Source organism: Curcuma longa, chromosome 6 (genome assembly GCF_044706935.1).
Source record: "Curcuma longa cultivar G26 ecotype Majalengka, Jawa Barat chromosome 6, ITB_CL_G26_1.1, whole genome shotgun sequence".
Taxonomy (NCBI): Eukaryota; Viridiplantae; Streptophyta; class Magnoliopsida; order Zingiberales; family Zingiberaceae; genus Curcuma; species Curcuma longa.
The window spans coordinates 1,829,164-1,848,355 of NC_133866.1; the positions used below are offsets into that span (position 1 = coordinate 1,829,164).

Below are 19,192 nucleotides of genomic sequence, written 5' to 3' on the forward strand. Positions count from 1 at the left end.
AGAAAATAGAAGAAAAAAATCAATAAATATCAAAAAGGGTAAAATGGAAATGCAGATACGTATTTTAAAAAAATAAATAAAATTTCAATATACCTTTTTTGAGCATTTTCAATTTTGAAGTGCGTCTTTGAAAATTTTCCCAGTAAAAAACTTAAACTGAAGGAGTATAATGATATAGATGGGTGGGGCCCCTTTATGGTATTCTTTGAAAAGGGTACACTAATAAATGGTGTCCTTAAATTTTTTGCCAATGAAAAATTCAAAAAATTAAAAAAATGAAAGGTTCTTTCGTACTAATACTTTTATCAAACTTTCTTTTTAGAAAAAATTAAAAATTTCTCTCCTCCGTCAATTGCCGATTCCTTTGACGGCACGACCTTCCGGTCTCGGAGCCTCCGCTCGGTGGATTCCTTCTCCAGCTCCTCCTCTGCACCCTCAATTCCAACCGAAGCGCATCCGCCACGGTTGAGATCGCGATTCGCGTATGATCGTTAAACGATATGATTGTTAAACGCCTATTTGACAAGATCACGAAGCAGGTATTCAACGATTTCTTGTTCATCGTGTCTTTTCCTCTTTTTCCTTTTTCCTCGTCAATCAATATTTCCACTGGAGATCTAGATCGAAACAAGTAACGGTGCATGTTATTCCCTGCTTTTCCCCATTATGATCAATCCACGAATTCGTCATCTATTGGTCGAAGGATATTCTCTTTCTTCTCTTCGTTTTGACGCAGAAAAATCTCTTTATTGAATGCTTTAGCTCTAGGTCAAACAAAGGACAACGAATCTAACAATTTGTGTTGTCGGAACTGATTCAGATATTTAAGCTAGAATTTTGATTATTTTGTGGAACAATGGTAGAAAAAGTAACATAACATTTTAGAGTATATCCACCACTTACGATAATATTCTTTTTAAAAGTATTCTAAGCTTGATTACTGGTAATTGGTCATGCATTTGGCATTGTAGTTACCATTTTTTTTGCTAATTAGATGATCTCCTCTTCTTGTTGTATGTTTGATGCCTTACTATCTATTATCATCTTATTGAGGAAGGGAACAACTAAGATGATAGACAAAATTTTTGAAAGAAATTTTATATATCTTGAATTTATTGTTCAACAAGTGAGTATTGAATGGGGAAGGGTTTCCGGAGTCTTGTATGATTGTCGTGGGCACATATAGGCCCATTATGTGGTTTTAATATTGTCATAATCATATTATTGAATTTTTAGAAAATAATCTATAGAAAAATTAAGGTAACAAAGATGAGAATTCTAAGATAGGATGCACAACATAGCTTAAAAAGATAATATGATAATATTATTTGAGGGCATTTTGGTGTACCTATTGTTAAAGTTGATTGGCCATTTATCCCAAAAGCTTGAATTGTTAGGAAAGAGGCCAATTCATATTTTATACAATGGATTACTGCACTTTTTATGTAGGACCTATGGGGCTGGAGCCTCTAGGCTTAACACACTGCCTCATACCCATCATAACTCAAGAGCTACATACCTTTTGTTTTCGACAATGGTATGATTTGAATCCAAACCTTTTGCTTTGATACCATATAAAGTTAATTGGCTAGCCACTTATTCTAAGAGCTTGAGCTATTAGAAAATAGTCCAATTTATATTTATAATGAACTACCACATTTGTGCATGTGCGACCAATGAGCATGGAGCCTCCTAGCTTCAACTCACTCTCTTATGCCCATCATGAGATACAAGCCTTCTTTTTAACACATGTAGGTTTTGAACCCTAGACCTCTTACTTCAATACTATATTAAGATTGGCTAACCACTTATCTCAAAATTTTGAATTGGTAGAAAAAACCTATTTTTTTTTTATATATATTGGGACACCTTTTCTTGTGAGACCAATAGGTGCGGAGCCTCCTTTCAACACCACTAATAGGTGATATATAATGAGAAAGTAGTTGAAGATGTTATGAGAATTTTCAAAGGTAATCTATAGATCTATATTTAAACTAGCTAATTGATTAGAGTTAAAGGTGTAAGGGGTGAGAGAGAGACCAATGAAAAATCTAGTTAATATAATTAAATAAATACTAGCCTTGAATAAGTCTTAATAGATGGACATATCATGTATCTAATCCCAAATACGTGGGAGACACAGCTTGATACTTTGAACTCTCTAAGATAGTTAAAGTAAATTAGAGCCTATTATTCATATTATGCTAGCTTTACTCGTTTGAAAGCAATCAACATCCCCTACTTGCAATATCAATTAATTGACCAATGGATGACAATACCTTGCATTCTCCTATAAGTTTTGAGTGTAAAATTATATTACTATCTAGATTAATTATAATTTAACTTTGATTCAGCCTCAAAAGTCAAACATGATTCTGTCAGAATTTTAGTTTATTTTTGCTGGTTGGGAACTCCAGCTTGTTCTTCATTACACAATGACTATATGCTATTTGAATTTAGAAGTAGCCCAAAAAACTTATTGAAAATAGTTTCATTTTCTTCAAACAGCATACAGAAGAGCACAGATGTAGGTTAAGTGGCCTCGATCTTCAAATTGCAAGCCACTATGGTATTCCTTATACTACTAGTATCTTGGCTTTTGATCGTGTACAAAGGCTATTGGCAATTGGTACCTTGTAAGTGCAATACTTTTATTTCATCTATTATATACTTATCACTGCTAGCATATGTTTTCATGTGATAGAACTCAATTTTGATATCTACAGGTTTGTTATTTTGGAATTATCGAGTAGAAAATTTTGAATGTCTCCTCCAACACTAGTTCTACTTGGTTCAGTACTCATTGAAAATTTAGATTTTTCTCTTATTTCTTTCTCTTAGACATGGATGAAAAAACAGTGCTTAAATCGTAGGCTAATGATAGGTGATTGTATATTTAAATATAATTGACCAACAGAATACCTGACTATTGTTTTTTATGTTCATGTAGTCATGAGAATGACCATGCTTTAGCATGTAACAGTCATCGACTTTTATTAGTTGAGATATTTTCAAATATGTTCTTTATATCTCTTCGCTTGATAATGAATGATGCATGTTGTGGTTCTAAGTCTGAGTACCTTTACCAAGTAATCCAAGTACTACAACTTTTAGCTCCCTGCTTTTTGCTGGCTAAGTTATCGATTCTAACACTAACGAGTTTGACAAGGAGTGCACTATCACTATATGCTCAGGATGATAAGTAGAGCTTGCTTGTGACTATCAATTTCAACTAACATGTACTATGTAAGAGCTAAGCACTATAATAGTTGTTTTGCTTAATAGCTTACAACAAGGCCAAGCCATAAGGTCCAAATATTTGGGCTGGGAAATGGACGTCGCCACATTTCTTTTTTGCTTTTTGTTATTTGAAGTCTTCCTAGACCTTGTACTCTATCATTCACCATTGATCTTAATTGATTGAGATTAATAGCCTTTTTTTTTATTTACTGTTATATAGGCAATCAAATATATCAATTGTTATTCAAGAATTTGCTTTTGATTAATCTGTATTTTATGCACTAGTAGCAAGTGCACATTTGCTTCACATTTTTTTTTCAGATATCAAATATTTTTTCTCCTGCCTAATAGACTTGCTTTAAGTTTCTTTCCAAAAATAAGTCTGTAAGAGAAAAAGAAAATAAAAGAACATGTTTGTCACTACTGTTTGACTTCTCTTTAAGATGAAAGCTTTATTTAATAAGGGTTACTTTTTTTTTGAGGTTTTTCACTCATTCTTTGATTCTGATTGCACCATTTTCTTGGAGTAAGTTCTACCAAACATTTGACAGAGGATTATTCTTTTCCTTGAGAAAAAATGGATTATTCTTTTCCTTGAGAAAAAAAAATGGAAAGCTGGGAATGCTCTTCCTAAACATAGGCACCCTTAGTTTTGCTATATATATATATATATATATATATATATATATATATATATATATATATATATATGTATGTATGTATGCATGTATGCATGTATGTATGTATAACTGTGTTTTCTTGTGTCTCATTGCAGGGATGGTAGGATAAAAGTTATTGGAGGAGACAATATTGAATGCCTTCTGATATCTCCAAAGAAGGTTCCTTACAAGTATTTAGAGGTCAATAACTCTCATCCCGATTTCTAAATGAGTTAATTCTCAATCAAGATTCTCCTGTTTTCTAAAGATGAATTGGATAGGATGAATTTCACGCTATTATTAGCCTAATTTATCTTGTATGCTGAACATTCTCATTTCCTATTCACATGCTGAGATGAGGAGAAAGATGTAGTAATTGAAGTCTCACTTTTGGTAAATGATGTTTCCTCTATTGGAAGTAGATCTATATTGAACATTTACTTAGGGATACCTTAGTAATTATGTTTTTGGTTAGGCCTACTGAAATTTATTATGATAATCATTCTTTTTTAGTAGATCTTATTTGGTGGTTTAACTCTCCTATTCATTAAATTTTGAGAATGGGAATATTCTATTGCATTATAAAGGAACAATTCCTTGTATATATAGGACTCACAATATAAACCTAAAGATGAAACACTATTGTGGATTGAATCAACTATACTAATACCTCTATTAACCTAATATACTATCTATTTCCAAACTTGCTACATAAACTACAAAAGTTCTCCTGTGAAAAACATAAACTCACATGACCACAAAACAAAAAGCCTAAAAATAGTTAATGGAGCACGTAGGAGATGATCCGTTTGGCCTTGGACCTAGCCATCACATTGACAAGAGAGAGGATAAAAAGAGACTGAGAGAGGATGAAATGAAATTGGGATGAATTGTAGGGAGTGCTTGGATAAAGAACTTTTAGGAGAAAATGTCTTGTGGGGGTTTCTCCCTAAACGATGCATATAGCAACACACAATAGAATGAAGGAAAAGTAATGGTTTAAGAGTCCTATGGAAAGAATGATGACACACTCATCCTTTTGTTGGACATAGCTAACCAAGAACATGGTTTTTCCTCTATTCAAGTCTTCACTAAAGATGGATGGACAACTTGATCCTTTGTTAGAAGCAACAAACCGAAAACTGGATGATTTTTTTGTTCAGGTCTTTACTGGTGTTGATCGTAGGTAGAGGAGGAGATCAAAGAAACAAAGAAGCTAGAAGGAGAATCTAGAAGGATCATGTGTTATAGTTCTTAAATATATATTATGGTCAAATAAATGAAAGCAAGCTGTCAGAAGAGATGGAGAAAGAAAAAGATGCTAATGGAGAGATTTAAAAGTAGAAGATGAGAAGACTGCTGGTTGTGTAGATGCATGAAACATTATTTAAAGGTTGAAGGTGCCTTTATCTAGACTTGGAGGTGCCATTGGATGTGGAAGATGTAGGAGAGACTGTCAGATTTGAAGTTTGTGGTTGCTGTTGGCATGAAGAATCATCATGGAAAAATTTGGATCTCAATCGTGTGTTGGATCAGGTAGAGGAAAGATACACAAGGAATGCAAAGGAAGCAGAATTGCTTGACTTGAAGCTCCTGGAGGTGATGGAGGGGCAGGAGTATTTCAGCCACAAGGAACCCAACACAACCAAGATAGCTGTGTGTGAGGAAGCCTAGTGAAAACAATATATTGTTAGATTGAGAAGCACTTGGGGTGTAAGGGGGGAGGAAGGGGGTGTGGAGTACTGAACAACAACAAAAAAAAACTGTTTCAAAATTTATTAGAGTTATCTAGGAACTAAGTGCAGCAGAAATTGAATACTTCATTTTTTTTTTGAAAAAATGCATAGAAAACTATAAAGTATAAAGCGATTTTGAAGAGTTTGCATAGTGGAAATGAGAAATGCTTTTAAAGTTGAAAACACAATGGCAATTTGAAATGTTTTTTTAACATTGAAAACTATGAAAATATGAGATATCCTTTAAGGACGAAAATACAATGGAAGTGTGAAATATTCTTTTGTAGTTGAAAACACAATGAAGATATAGGTTAGAAAGTTAGTGCTATGTAAAATTAACAAATGCAATAAGAAAAGACAATAACATAGACGTAGGTATTTACGTGGTTCTGAACTGCCTTGCAGCCGACTAAATTAAATCAAACTTTGATACAGTCCACTAGATCACGTTGGGTTCACTTGGACCTTGATCCATTCTTTTGCGGACTATGTCATCAGTCATCCGTTCTCTGCTATTAACTAATTGATCCAAATTAACTAGTGATCAACTGCCTTGGATCATAATCTGTTTATCTATTGAACATGTCATCTGATCCAATTCTAAATCTATGTTTCATTGAATCTTTTAGCGACTGTTCCACCAATCAATTGATGTGCCATCATCAACTGACTATTGGTAATAAATGTTGACTTCTTCAAACCATATGCCGTTAACAATTATAATGTTACCGATTACCCTTCAGTCAACTCCACTTACAACAAAAATCATTCTTTGTCACTGGTTGATTGTTGCAACTTAGTGAATAAATTGGATCACACTTCGACGTGGTCCATTAGTCATGTTGGATTCACTTGGATCTCAACTGATTTTTTGCAGATTGTTGCATCAGTCGATTATTTTGTGCTATCAGTCGATTGATCTAGATCAACTTGTGATCGATTTCCTTGGATCACAACCAGTTTGGCTGCTGAATGTGTTATTAGTTGACTATTTTGCTAATGACTGTTTTACCATCAATAGTCGATTCCAAGTTATAAATGTCAACTTCTTTAAACCATAATCCTATTTAACAATTACAATAATTTGAATTTAAATGATTAGTTGACTAGCTTAACTTGGATCATCAACCATTTTGTTGCAAGTCTTAGTTAATTTGATCAACCATTTGGACTTCTACTAATGTTGGACTTTTCATTTTGCCAAATGCTCATTTGACTTCAACACATTTGGACATCAACCATTTCTCTTGCAATAAAAATGTGAAATACCTTGCACCTACACATTTGACGCACAAGTGAGATTACAATATTTTCTAACTTAAACTTTTGCTAAAAATATCTGAAGTGTATGTAGGCTACATGCTTGGGAGTATGAATGCTCCAACAGACATGACTGAGTCTAACTGTATCCCGACAATGTGAGAGACAAACACTTTGGTTGTCACTTGGAGTTGTACAACAATGTTGAGCATTATTGGAGTTACTTTGAGTTGCATGAACATTGGCCCTGTGCATGGAAGAGGTGTGTGGGTGCATTGCAACATGTGAGCAAGCAACACGCAGAAGGTGGGGACTGTGTAGATCATGCTTGTGGTGAATATTTATCTTAATCAAGGATTTTTTGAAGTTATTTATGTAATCTATTAAATAGCTAAAGGTAGGATCCCTTAGGCCAATAACGAAGATGATCATCATTGAGGTAGAATGGGCAAAGATGACATAAAATATCTCTAAGAAGGTAAAATGAGATTCAGCTACCTGAAATGGGTAAACTGTATTTTGCCCCAGGGTTTTAATGGTCAAGATGGAACCATCTTACATTTTACAATATTTTCATACAAGGACAAGAGAGATGCCTTTATTTTCCTTCTCCCTCATATGATTTGTCTATGTGAAGATTTTTTGGTCCTATTCCATTTCAGAATTGTGTTTGGCACATGCTGATTTATGCTTATAGAGATGGAAGTTAGAACTGCCTTGTTCTAGGCTACCTTTGTTTTTACCTTTTGTTTGTTCTTGTGTAATTTCTTTCAGTACTTTTCTGTTTAATCTCACAAAGCATAATTTCCATTTCAGTTTCTACATAATCATGGGTTTATTGTTGGTGTTACAACTGAGAATGAAATTCAGGTACTGAAATCTTGTATTGTACCAAATACACAGTAGCCTAGCGTATTATTGCTTTAATTTCCTTTGCAGCTCATTTCACTTGTGGATTACTCTGACATGCTATTTTGTAGTTGATTTGTACCTTCTCATATTCTGCAATGTTTTTTTTTATTTAGATCTGGGTTTTCAAGCTTTAAGTAAGATAATTTTGTGAAATGGGTGCAAAGGTCAGTGGAGCACTACTTGTTTGCCCAGGGTGTTTCCTGCAAGTAAATTCCGAAAAGGAGGAAGCACATTAGAACCTTATTTCCTTACTTTTTTCTCCACTTTCAGTGTCATTATTTGTGTCTAGTTGGTGTGTATCCTTTATTGCTGGAATTTTGTCCTATCCACTTTACAGTCTCACCAGGGTCTTGAGGTGCTTTTGGTGGGGCAATTGCTGACATGACATTGGTAGTTACGAATAAGGAAGATCAGAATAAGCCAACAGAAGATCAAACGAGAGGACATGAACACTCGTAGTTAAGGATAGGGAAGATTAGAATAAGCCAAGAGAATATCAAAAGAGAACTCTTGTGGCATGAAAAACATAAACTACTTTCAATAGATGAATACAAATTCTCTAACTAAATGCCACTTGATCTAGTGGCAATTTTTAATTGAACAATGCCATGTAGATAATTATTTGATTTTTTGATGTATTTGGATGGGAATCTTTGCATTTTCTTTCTTCTTATTAGTGTTCTAGAGCAAATAGATAGTGTTGGTGCAATCATGCCTCCTTGGATTTTGATTTTTGGGCAAAGGGTTTAAATTAGGGCTTGCTGTTGTATATGATATGTGTTTGAGTGTGCGACGACTTGCAAGAACACACATAGAGCTTATTGGTTTAACGTGACTAAGGCGGTACACTTAGTGACTTGGAGGTCTGAAGAGATCGGAAAAGTATGGTACAATTTATCTAAGGGACCGTAGGATGAGGAATAGTGAGGTGCTGTTGGAGCAACACTGGAGTAGCTTTGGAGTGATAACCTTGAATGGCTAGGTTGGCAGCTAGATAACATTGAGGCAAACTGAGAGACTGTAGGACGAGCAGCATCAAAGCAGTGAGGACGACAACTAATAAAGGACTTTATAGGTGAAGGGTTGAAGGATGGCATGTGGAGGAGCTTTGGGCTCGTGCACATTTGAAGGACCTAGTAACCTAACCGAGAGGTAAAGTTAAGATGCAATGGGGAAGACATTGAGTTAAGTGTTGACTGATTCATATCTATGAGGATGAGGGTAGAACTCAACATAGATAGACTCAACCTTAGGAGTGGTTGTAGTCAGGGTTACTAGTCGACGATTGAGCTCTAATACAAGTCGACTAGGAGCCCAATATCCTAAATGGTTTTGGGATATAAGGGGTTGACTAGTTGATTGGTGGTTGATTCAACTAATAATCAAAATTCAAAGTTGCGGTAAACTTGGATTTATAATTTGGAGTAGTCGACCGATGTGGATTTGAGTCGACTGAGGAACAATTAACTGGGTCAAAGGAGTTAAGGAACTAAATGATTTTGTTTGTAGTTAAGTCGATTAAGCACTTGATTGCTTGCCGACGTGGAAAGTAGAAAGGAGCTATTATAACAATTGGATCGTGAGGGATGACGATAGACCAGTTGACTATGAGTGACATGCAGTCTTATAGCAAGGATTTAAAAGCGAAAAAAGGAGCAGTAGTGGAAGCTTCCAAGGCCGGCGAAGTAGTGTTGGTTAAACTTCCTTGTGCTTATTTCTTTTATAATCTTGTAATCGCTCGTGCTTGTAAGAGATTTCTCCACCTTTGGAAGGTATCCAAGAAGGAGAAAGTGACTTTACAGGAGTGATCCGCCGACGGATCATAAGTCATAGAGTAGGAGCTTGGGTGCTATTGAATCACGTTAAATCAATGTGTTTGAGATCTTACAAGTCTGATTGTATTTATGCTTTAATTCCGCTACTAATTGTTTTTATGATCTTGCTATTGAGAGCAAAAGTATTCTAGAAACACATTTGCATGTTGAACACTATTCACTCTCCTTTAGCTCCGTCATCCAGTCCCAACAGATAGAAGTTCTAGAGCCATGGCAAAGGAATTGGGTTGACAGAAATGTGATGTTGGAAACTTCACCTAAACTATTGGAAGAAATTTACATGTGCTAGCTATATGAGGACAAGCTCGTATCTAGAAGGTAGGACTAGATACTAGAAGGTAGGACTAGTTGGTAATGATTTTTTACATTTCATAGCCCTAGGCTACTAAGAAGTTGGATCTATACATTTCATAGTCTTTGAAGGTCAAGCACGTTAAAACTAGTATTCTAATCTTTCACTACCATGATTTCTATTTGTATAAGTGGCCATCATAAGTTACCAACTTCTAGAGCAGTTGACACAATGTCTTGTGAATAATGTGGGAATTAATCTTGTCTATTATTGTGTTAGAAGTATCGTTGCTGTATATGTAACTTACATCTATTTTAATATGGTATTTTTTATTTTCATTTATCATAAACTATAAATATCTACAGCCTTATCATGTAGATACTATTGTCCTTTCCCTAAATTGCACAAGCCTTGACTAGGAATTTTAGTTTCTCTTCAAAGGGTTGGACATTCTTGAATATTTGTTGAGATTTGAGGGGGAATAGGTAGCCCCCTCTACCTTTATGTGTATTATTGATGAATAACAAACGTTACAAGTAATCTCTTTCCATTTACATATTTACTCCTTAATCCTATGCTGGTTCAAATATATTGTATAAAGGTAGCTTCTTTGTAAGAAATCTCTCAATCCCTCCATCGTCTTATAAAAATGATTCTAAATACTTAAAGCTCTATTCCAGACAACTCGTTATCTCTTATCTTAACAATTATCTCATTACGTCCAATATTACTAAACTTAAATTTCATATTTTTCGTCTTTACTCTACTAAGCCTAAAATCTTTTACTTTTAGTATTTATCGTCAAGATTCAGTTTACCGTTTACTTTTTTACGTGTCTCATCTACCAAAACAATATCATTTGCAAACAACATACACAACGGTACTGTGTATTAAATGTGTTCAGTGAGTTTGTCCATGATTAGTGTAAAAAATATAACCCTATCTTTATTGGAATGTTTTAGTTAATCTGCTTGAAGTCTTTACTCTGATCGTTACTTTCTCATACATATCCTTAATTAGTTCAATATATGCTACGCTGACACCTCTCTTTTCTAGAATTCTCCATATAATTTCTTTTGAGACACTATTATAAGCTTTTTCTAAGTCAATGAATACCATGTGTAGATTTTGTTTTTGCTCGCGATATGTTTTAATTAGTTACTTAAGAATATGTATAATTTCTATTGTTGATTTTTCAAGTATAAATTCAAATTGATTTTCGATCACTGTGATCTCTTTCCTTAATCTTTTTTCTATTACTCTTTTCCAAAGTTTCATGACATGACTCATTAGTTTACTACCCTTATAGTTTACATAATTTTGTATGTCTCCCTTATTCTTATACAAGGGAACTAGAGTACTTGTCCTTCATTGATCAGACATCTTTTTCGTTTTCAATATCATGTTAGATAATTTTATAAGTCATTTAATATTTTATTTCCTTAGGTACTTTCATACCTCTATAGGAATATCATTTGGTTTAATGATTTTTCCATTTTACATCCTATTTAAAGTTTGTTCTACTTTTGAAGTTTAAATTTTACGATAAAAATTTAAATTTTTATACTCATTTAATCTTTTTAAATTACCTAAATTAAGTTGGTCATTTAAATCTTTGTTAAAAAGTTAATGAAAATACCTCTTCCACCGTTCTTTTATTTCTTCATCATTTACTAGTACCCTATTGTATTCATCTTTAATACATTTATTTGGATAAGATCTCTTGTCTTCCTCTCTCTCACTTTAGCTATTCTATAAATGTTTCTTTCTTCTTCTTTTGTATCCAATTTTTGATATAACCGTTCAAAAGTTTCATTCTTAGCTGTATTCGCTACTTTCTTAGCCTTTTTCTTGACTGTTGTATATTTTTTTAAAGTTTTTCTGGTTCTTAAAAATATATAATTATTTATAGACTGTTCGTTTTCTTTCACTTTCTCCTGTACTTTCTCATTCCACCATCAAGATTTCTTAGTGGTGTATGCTCCTTTGACTCATAGAGTACACTCTTGGTTATTATTTTAAACTTTAATACCATCTTATCTCATGTCGTATTAGAGTCACTGTATATTTCATCTAATGCTAATACTTTTATCTTCTCTTTAAATATATTTTGCTTCCTATCTTTTAACTTCCACCACTCAATTTTAGGAGTCATGTATATTTTCTTTCTATTGATATTATTCTTGAGGCATATATCCAACATTATTAACCTATGTTGGGTAGTTAAGTTTTTTCTAAGGATGGCATTGTAATTCTTACACATTTTTCTATCCTTTTTCCTAATCATAAGAAAATCAATTTGCGATTTATTATTCTCATTTTTGAACGTGACCAAGTATTTTTTTTCTTAAAAACCGTATTTGCTAATATAAGATCATATGCTATCATAAAATCTAATAAGTTTTCCTTTTTTCATTTTTTTTTCAAATCCATAACCCCTATGCACCCTTTCCTATTTCTCATTTTTCACTCCGACATGCACATTTAGATCGTTTTCTATTAAAATCATTTCATTTGGTGGAATATTTTATAATACTTTATATTGATTGTCCCAAAATATTGATTTGGTATCTTCATCTAATTCTATTTAAGATGCATATATGTTAATTACGTTCATAGTTTTTTTCTTCATTACTATCTTGAGGGATATAATTCTATCCTCCTTTCTAACTACTCCTACAACTTTTGTCCTTTAACGAACTATTTACAATAATACCCACTTTATTTCTTGTTTTATTCTTTTCTATGTATCATAACTTAAAACTTGAGTTCTCTATCATCTTTACCTTTTTACCTACCCATTTTATCTCTTGTACACATAAAATATTAATTTTTTTATTAATCATCATATCTATTACCTTCATTGCTTTACTGGTGAGGGTTCCTGTGTTCCATATTTCAATTCTTAGATTATTAGTTTTCCTATAATATTTGTTCTTATCCAACCTATGTATGAGAACTCTTATCTATTTAACACTACATCCAAGTTCTCATGGAGATATAACGGTTCATATCGATACGTTATAGTCAGATCCTGTAACGCGAACTCTTGTATATTTATCACTATATCTGAGTTTTGGAGATGTAGCAGTCCTTGTCGAGACGTTATAGTTGGATCTGCAATGCGTTTCTTCCGGGGAACAACCTAGCATTGACATAATAGTTTAATAGATCTATTCATATGCTTTAGTTTAACATTAGCCGACAACCTAACGAAACCCTTCTCCTTTATCTGGGTTTGTTATTGGTCATGACGGGGTTAATTTGTCATGGGTGGAGTTAATCAACATCCAATGATCATAAAATTTAAAATATTAATTTTATTTAACTTAATTAGTTATAATTTTTTTAAAAATATATCTAAATCGTAAAAAATTAACTATCATAACATTTGGTATTTAACATCGACAAAGTTTTTTTTAGTGCTTTAATTTTTGTGAAGTAAACCGACATCGAGAGAGATTGTGTCAAACTCCTCCTTTGTGTCTTCTCTAAGTCTTGGTTGGAATGTCCAGGAATAGTTACAACTCTTTGGTTAAATAAAAATTTATTTAATTAATTAAGTTAAGAAAATAATTTATTTATTCATTTTTACTATTTTAAATATTTTATTGAAATGTTATTGAAAATAGAGCATGTTGCAATTTGTGTACATTTATTATATCAATTAATCTCTTAAGAAAAAGCTTTATTCAATTCAATTGAAAGGATTAAAATTTTCAAGTTAAAATTTAATTTTATAAAAAAGACTTAAATCTAAAATTTTCAAATTTGATTGAGTCAAGTCTAAATCAAATTTTATATTTTTTAGAAATTTTGTACATATAAAATTATATAAATTTACTTACAAAATTTATAATATAATATTTTAGGTTCTAAAATTTTTAAAAATTAGATATCTCTATTTTTGTCCACTATAATAATTATAGTTAAATGAAGAAATAAAACCAAATTAAACCAACAACAAAATTAATTATAGTTATATGAAAGAAATAAAATAAAATTAAACCAACAACAAAATTTTGAATTACTTTACTATACCCAAGAAGTTTTATAAAAGAAAATACAATAATGAAAATCATATTTAATGCTAAATTTTTTCTTTATCAAATATTCATGAATAAATTCCAAATATAATTTCATAAATCAATATAAATATACACTTATTTTAAATAAATTTACATCCTAAAAAAAGAAAGTCCTTTAAATTTTAAAATGTTTGAATGTTGTAATATTTGAAGGCAAATGATACCCTCATTTTATGTAGGACCAAAGAAAGTCTCTTTTTTTTGTTGCTCATTTCAGCATCCTACCTGCAAAAGTTGAATGGAGTATAAACATAAATAATGAAACAAATTCACACTTTACAAGTGACTAAAGAAAAAAAATTGAAGCATAATTGGTTGTAAATATTTTTAACACTAAAGAACGAGGTGATCAAGTTAATTAACAAACTATAAATAGAATACCAAACTTGAACGATGAACTATGTATTAACAATTTAAGTAATTATTATATAAGAATTAATTACAATAAAAATCAATTAAAACTTACAATTTAATATTAATTTATTATTAATAATAATTTAATTAAACAAGTATTGACACACAATACAATACAATACCAAAGCAGTATCGTTCCGACCAAAGACTAAAACTTTGACATAGCCATGAAATTTGAAACATTGGCATGGAAGGTGCAGAAGGATACATGCACAGGAAGAGGGATTGTAATTGTGCATGCAACTACATCATTGTTGAGGAGTAGAGGATCAGCGACTTTGATACCATGCTTAGATTAAGGTGAATTATATCTCGTGGGAATCGTAAGGTAGACCCCCTCTTCCTTTATATGTGTATTATTGCTGAATATTAACTTCTTACTCTTACATATTTACATATAATCCCTAACAATTTGTGTGTCTATCGTGGTGCTGTCCTTTAAGTAGTAGTGATTTCATATAAAACTTGCCATTGCCCTGAGTTCTGATTATGTTCATTTGTGTCTGTTTTTCCTCATTTATCGAAATCTGTTTCATCTTTTTGGTAGGTTTGGAATCTGGAGCTCAGACAACTTGTTTATTCTTTTCAATGGGAGGCTAATGTAACTGCTTTTTCTGTAATATTTGGAACCTACTTCATGTGCGTCATTGATAGGGAATTTTATTTACTGCACTCACAAGTGAGTTGCTAGCTGGCTCGTCTGGAGATTGCTAACAACATTACTGCTTTAGGTATGTTGGAGATGAGAACGGGCTGTTGTCTGTGATAAAATGTGATGAAGAAGACAGAAAACTTTTAAAGTTGCCATATCAACTCTCTTCTGCTGATCTATCTGGTAGATCTTCCTCAATTTTGTCTGTGATCAAAAAGTGAAACTATACATTGTTCTAGCAATTGAGCTCTTTATCTTGCATATTTATGCTCGCGTTGTTATCTTTTGATTTTGAGTCTTATATGTTACAAAATCACTCATTTTTTAAAGAAAAGAAACCACCTTATTCTATCAACTCTTTGAGAAAGTTACGACAGCCTACACTGCATAGCTTGCAATGGATACATCCTACCCATTTGTAAAACAACTTTAGGAACCCTAGAAGTTACCAAACGATCTGGTCTTTTAACATATTTTACTCCTTAACAATGTCCCTCCCTAAGCAACAGATACCTTCAGTCGTAGCTTGCCAATGAGGGACAACTGTACCATAGTTTAAAATCTCGTGCTGTTTCGTCTGATACAAGCAAAATATTTTGTTTCGTCTGCGGACCGACATTGACATAGGCACACCTTAGGTGTTGGCGTGACCCAAGGCCCCGCAGATGCGTCGTCCGAACACGTAGCTCTGACCTGACGACGAGTTTGAACGCATCACGCTGACTTGGGGATGAGTCCGAACGTGTCGCGCTGGCCCAACGACTCATCCGGACGCGTCGCGCTAGCTCAATGATGTGTCAGGATGCGTTGCACAGGCTTGGAGGTGTTATGGAATAGAGGGCCGATTTAACTTAAATAACTTAGGTTAATAATTTTAATCAACCCTTAGCTATGATTGAGATAATTTAGATATGCTTAATTAAAGTACAATAAAATTATCTCATTAATTTAATATATATATTTTTAAAAATTATTTTATTTTTTATTTTTAAATATTTATATTAAAATTTTATTTTTAGTTAATATATTTTCTATTTAAAAAATATCAAAACCATATCGACACGTCATAATACGGTACCAAAACTGTATCGCTTAGTCTGAACGTGTCGTGTTGGCCCAACGACTCTTCTGGGTGAGTCGCGCTAGCACGAGAACTCATTTGGACGCATTGCGTTGGCTCAGCGACGGGTTTGGACACATCGCACTGGCCTGTTGACGTGTTTGGACACGTCGTGCTTGTCCGACGACGTGTTTGGAAACGTCACGTGAGACTGGAGGCATCATAGAACAAGAGCCGATTTTAATTTTTTAATTAAATAATTTAGGTTAATAATTTTAATCAACTCTTAACTATAATTGAGATAATTGTATCAGATATGATACCGAAATTGTATCGCTCTGGTCAGGGACCGAAACCTCGGTACGGGTCGAGATTTTAAACCATAAACTGCACCACAAACAATCAATTGCTCCTTGAGAATCAGATATAAGTGTCAATCCATATAAGCCTTTTGAAAGCACTAGCTCTGGTCAACCTTGATTGCCAAAGCTCCCTTTGCAAAGCTAAAGAAGCATCAACATAAAGCCATGAACATACACCATCCATGATAAGGATGCATAAATACAATTCCAGTGGCGATTGAATCAGATATGTATAGAGTTTTGCTCCAAAATTTAGCCTTGACCACCTTCCTCCCACTATTAACCATCTCGCTTTGAAACTCGTTAGCCTCATTAGTGATTCTACCAATTAAAGCATTAGGAGGAAGCTATTTATCATCAACCTTTTCTATTCCAATTGTTCCAAATGTGCCACAAACCTACTGATATAAAAGGCTCTTACCTTAGTTGCATGGGACTTTCTTACAGATCCATCCTCCTCTAGCCACTTGCCTGTCCACAATCATCATAAAACAAACTTCCAATTCCTGAAGTTTTTAGCTAAGCTCTATACCACCTTAGCATTAGCACAATAAAGAGCAAATAATTCATTTTATCTTTTGCAGTTTCACAGATGTAACAATGAGTGATATGCCCTGTAATAAAGATGAAACATAACCAGAAGTTGGGATTTTCTCCAAGCAGCTTTCTACACAATTCTGGACTCTTGGAAAAGCTTTCAGCTCCAAAGTAGCTTCTGATTCACTTCCATTGCATTATTGATATCACCAACAGTTTCTTCCCATTTTAAACCACCTTGGTGCTCATATCACCATTTAGGACCATAGTACAAACCCATCTATCATTTATTCTTTGCTCAAGAATTTACCGGCCTGAATCCTACTAGCCAGAATATGAAAAACAGATCAAACATCATATTTAACAACACTAGTTGCCTCAAGTAGTTGAGAACTCAGTTACTTTAATAAACTAAATTTACATTTAACAACACCATGCAATAAGTTATCTATCCATGGGTCTCCCAAATATGACATCTGCTTCATCAAATGCCCTCTTAAATCCAACATGCATTTATGTAAATTTTTTAAAATCAAGGATATATTTCCTCACTCTCCAAGGCTGAATTGACTCATACTTTCTTTTCAACATTCATCGTCCATTCACATTATTTAAGAGTGATAACAATAAGAATCTTTTGGTATTTGTTTTTCAGTAGGCTCACATCTTAGCCTCACATCTTTGACACAATATCCACCCAATGCTTGTCTAACAAGAACAATCTTCCACCCCATCTAGTGAAGAGGATTGTAAGTGTGTTCATCTTCCACCTAGTATAGTGAAGATAATTGTAGGAGTGCTCATCCCCTCAAAAAACAAAAAAGGCATAAAAGAAATCCTATTAAGAACAACTTCATTGACCAAATCAGAAATTAAAGAATAAGTAGGTATAGAATTCATCAAAATTAATAAGAACATCCCGTTTTCCTAGTCATGCCTGGAACAGTATGAGATTTCAAACCATGCTTTGTTTTGCTTTATATTGCTGTACTTGGCATGTACTTTTATTGCTATTTAAAATATAGTTCTTAGTCTTATTGCTACTTAAAATGGACTTTGGCATGTATATGTTTTAATTGAATACATGAACTTTCAATTTTGTTTCTTCTGTAGTTCATTGTTTGTTATAGTAATTAAGGGATATGATTGCTAAAACTTTTTAAAGTTCAAGCGATACTTGAAAGAACTTTGAGGTGTATTTGTCTGTATTTAGTAGTTGGGTGGAGAAGAGAGTGGACAAAAGTGAGTGAGAGGAGAGGAAGTGGAGGGTGGGGGTGAATTCCCTTGTTTGGATGTTTTTATCAAGAGAAAGGAGAAGATTTAATGACTAAATTACCTTTATCTTACAAGAAGATGGAAAAGAGTAATTTGATAAAATATATTTTCTATCATCTATTCATTCTCACTTTTTTTTCCTTATTCCTAATTAGAGGATTTGTAAAATTTGATTTGCAGGAGGGATGGATGCACAACCCATTGGTTAGAATATGGTTTTATTTCACTAGTGAAATGCATTGTTTGAAACATGATTTGATATATGAAAATGCTAAAATGCTACCACTAGTATCAAGAGATAGCTAAAAGCTCATTGAAGGCGATTGTGATAGAGGTGGGGAGGGGGATCAACAAAGGCCTAGCATGAAACTAACAATGAGCAAAGTTTTGTTAGGAAAACAATGAATGGTAGCTCAAATTTGCAATAAATAAGACAAGTATATCTCTCCTACTCATGGTTTGAAATCTCATATTGTGCTAAGTGACACAATCAAATCATATCGTTCCGGTAAATTATCGAAACTCAATACAACTTGGCACATACAATATCACCTATGTCATTGCGTTAATCATGTCAATGAATATCACATCATGCCAACATTTGACACCTCTTGGCATGCTACAACCCAAGTCAATATGAATTGAGATAATTTTTTTTTGTCTTATATCCATATAAAGGTAATTTATAAGGAGGAGGGTATCATGTGTTCTTTGTGATCGTAAAGTACTTCTAAGACTTGAAGAAAATTTTTATAAAACGACAGTTATACCTGCTATGTTATATGGAATTGAATATTGGGCTATGACTCGAGCGCATGAGCAGAAGATGAAAGTTGCAGAGATGAGGATGTTAAGGTGGATGTGCGGACA

At 33.2% G+C, this 19,192-nt stretch overlaps 1 protein-coding gene across 3 annotated transcripts in view; it reads left to right on the plus strand.

Annotated features, from left to right (window-relative positions):
• The first annotated feature begins 360 nt into the window (after positions 1–360).
• Positions 361–19,192, plus strand: part of LOC141830770 (uncharacterized) — a 64,423-nt gene continuing 45,591 nt past the window's right edge. For all 3 annotated transcript variants that reach the window (XM_074718194.1, XM_074718195.1, XM_074718196.1), the window contains exons 1-6: positions 361–539; positions 2,509–2,636; positions 4,016–4,100; positions 7,712–7,765; positions 14,984–15,075; positions 15,168–15,271. In XM_074718194.1, coding sequence (XP_074574295.1) covers positions 501–539; positions 2,509–2,636; positions 4,016–4,100; positions 7,712–7,765; positions 14,984–15,075; positions 15,168–15,271 — 502 coding nt within the window. In that variant the 5' untranslated portion in view covers positions 361–500. The remainder of the gene's footprint in view (positions 540–2,508; positions 2,637–4,015; positions 4,101–7,711; positions 7,766–14,983; positions 15,076–15,167; positions 15,272–19,192) is intronic.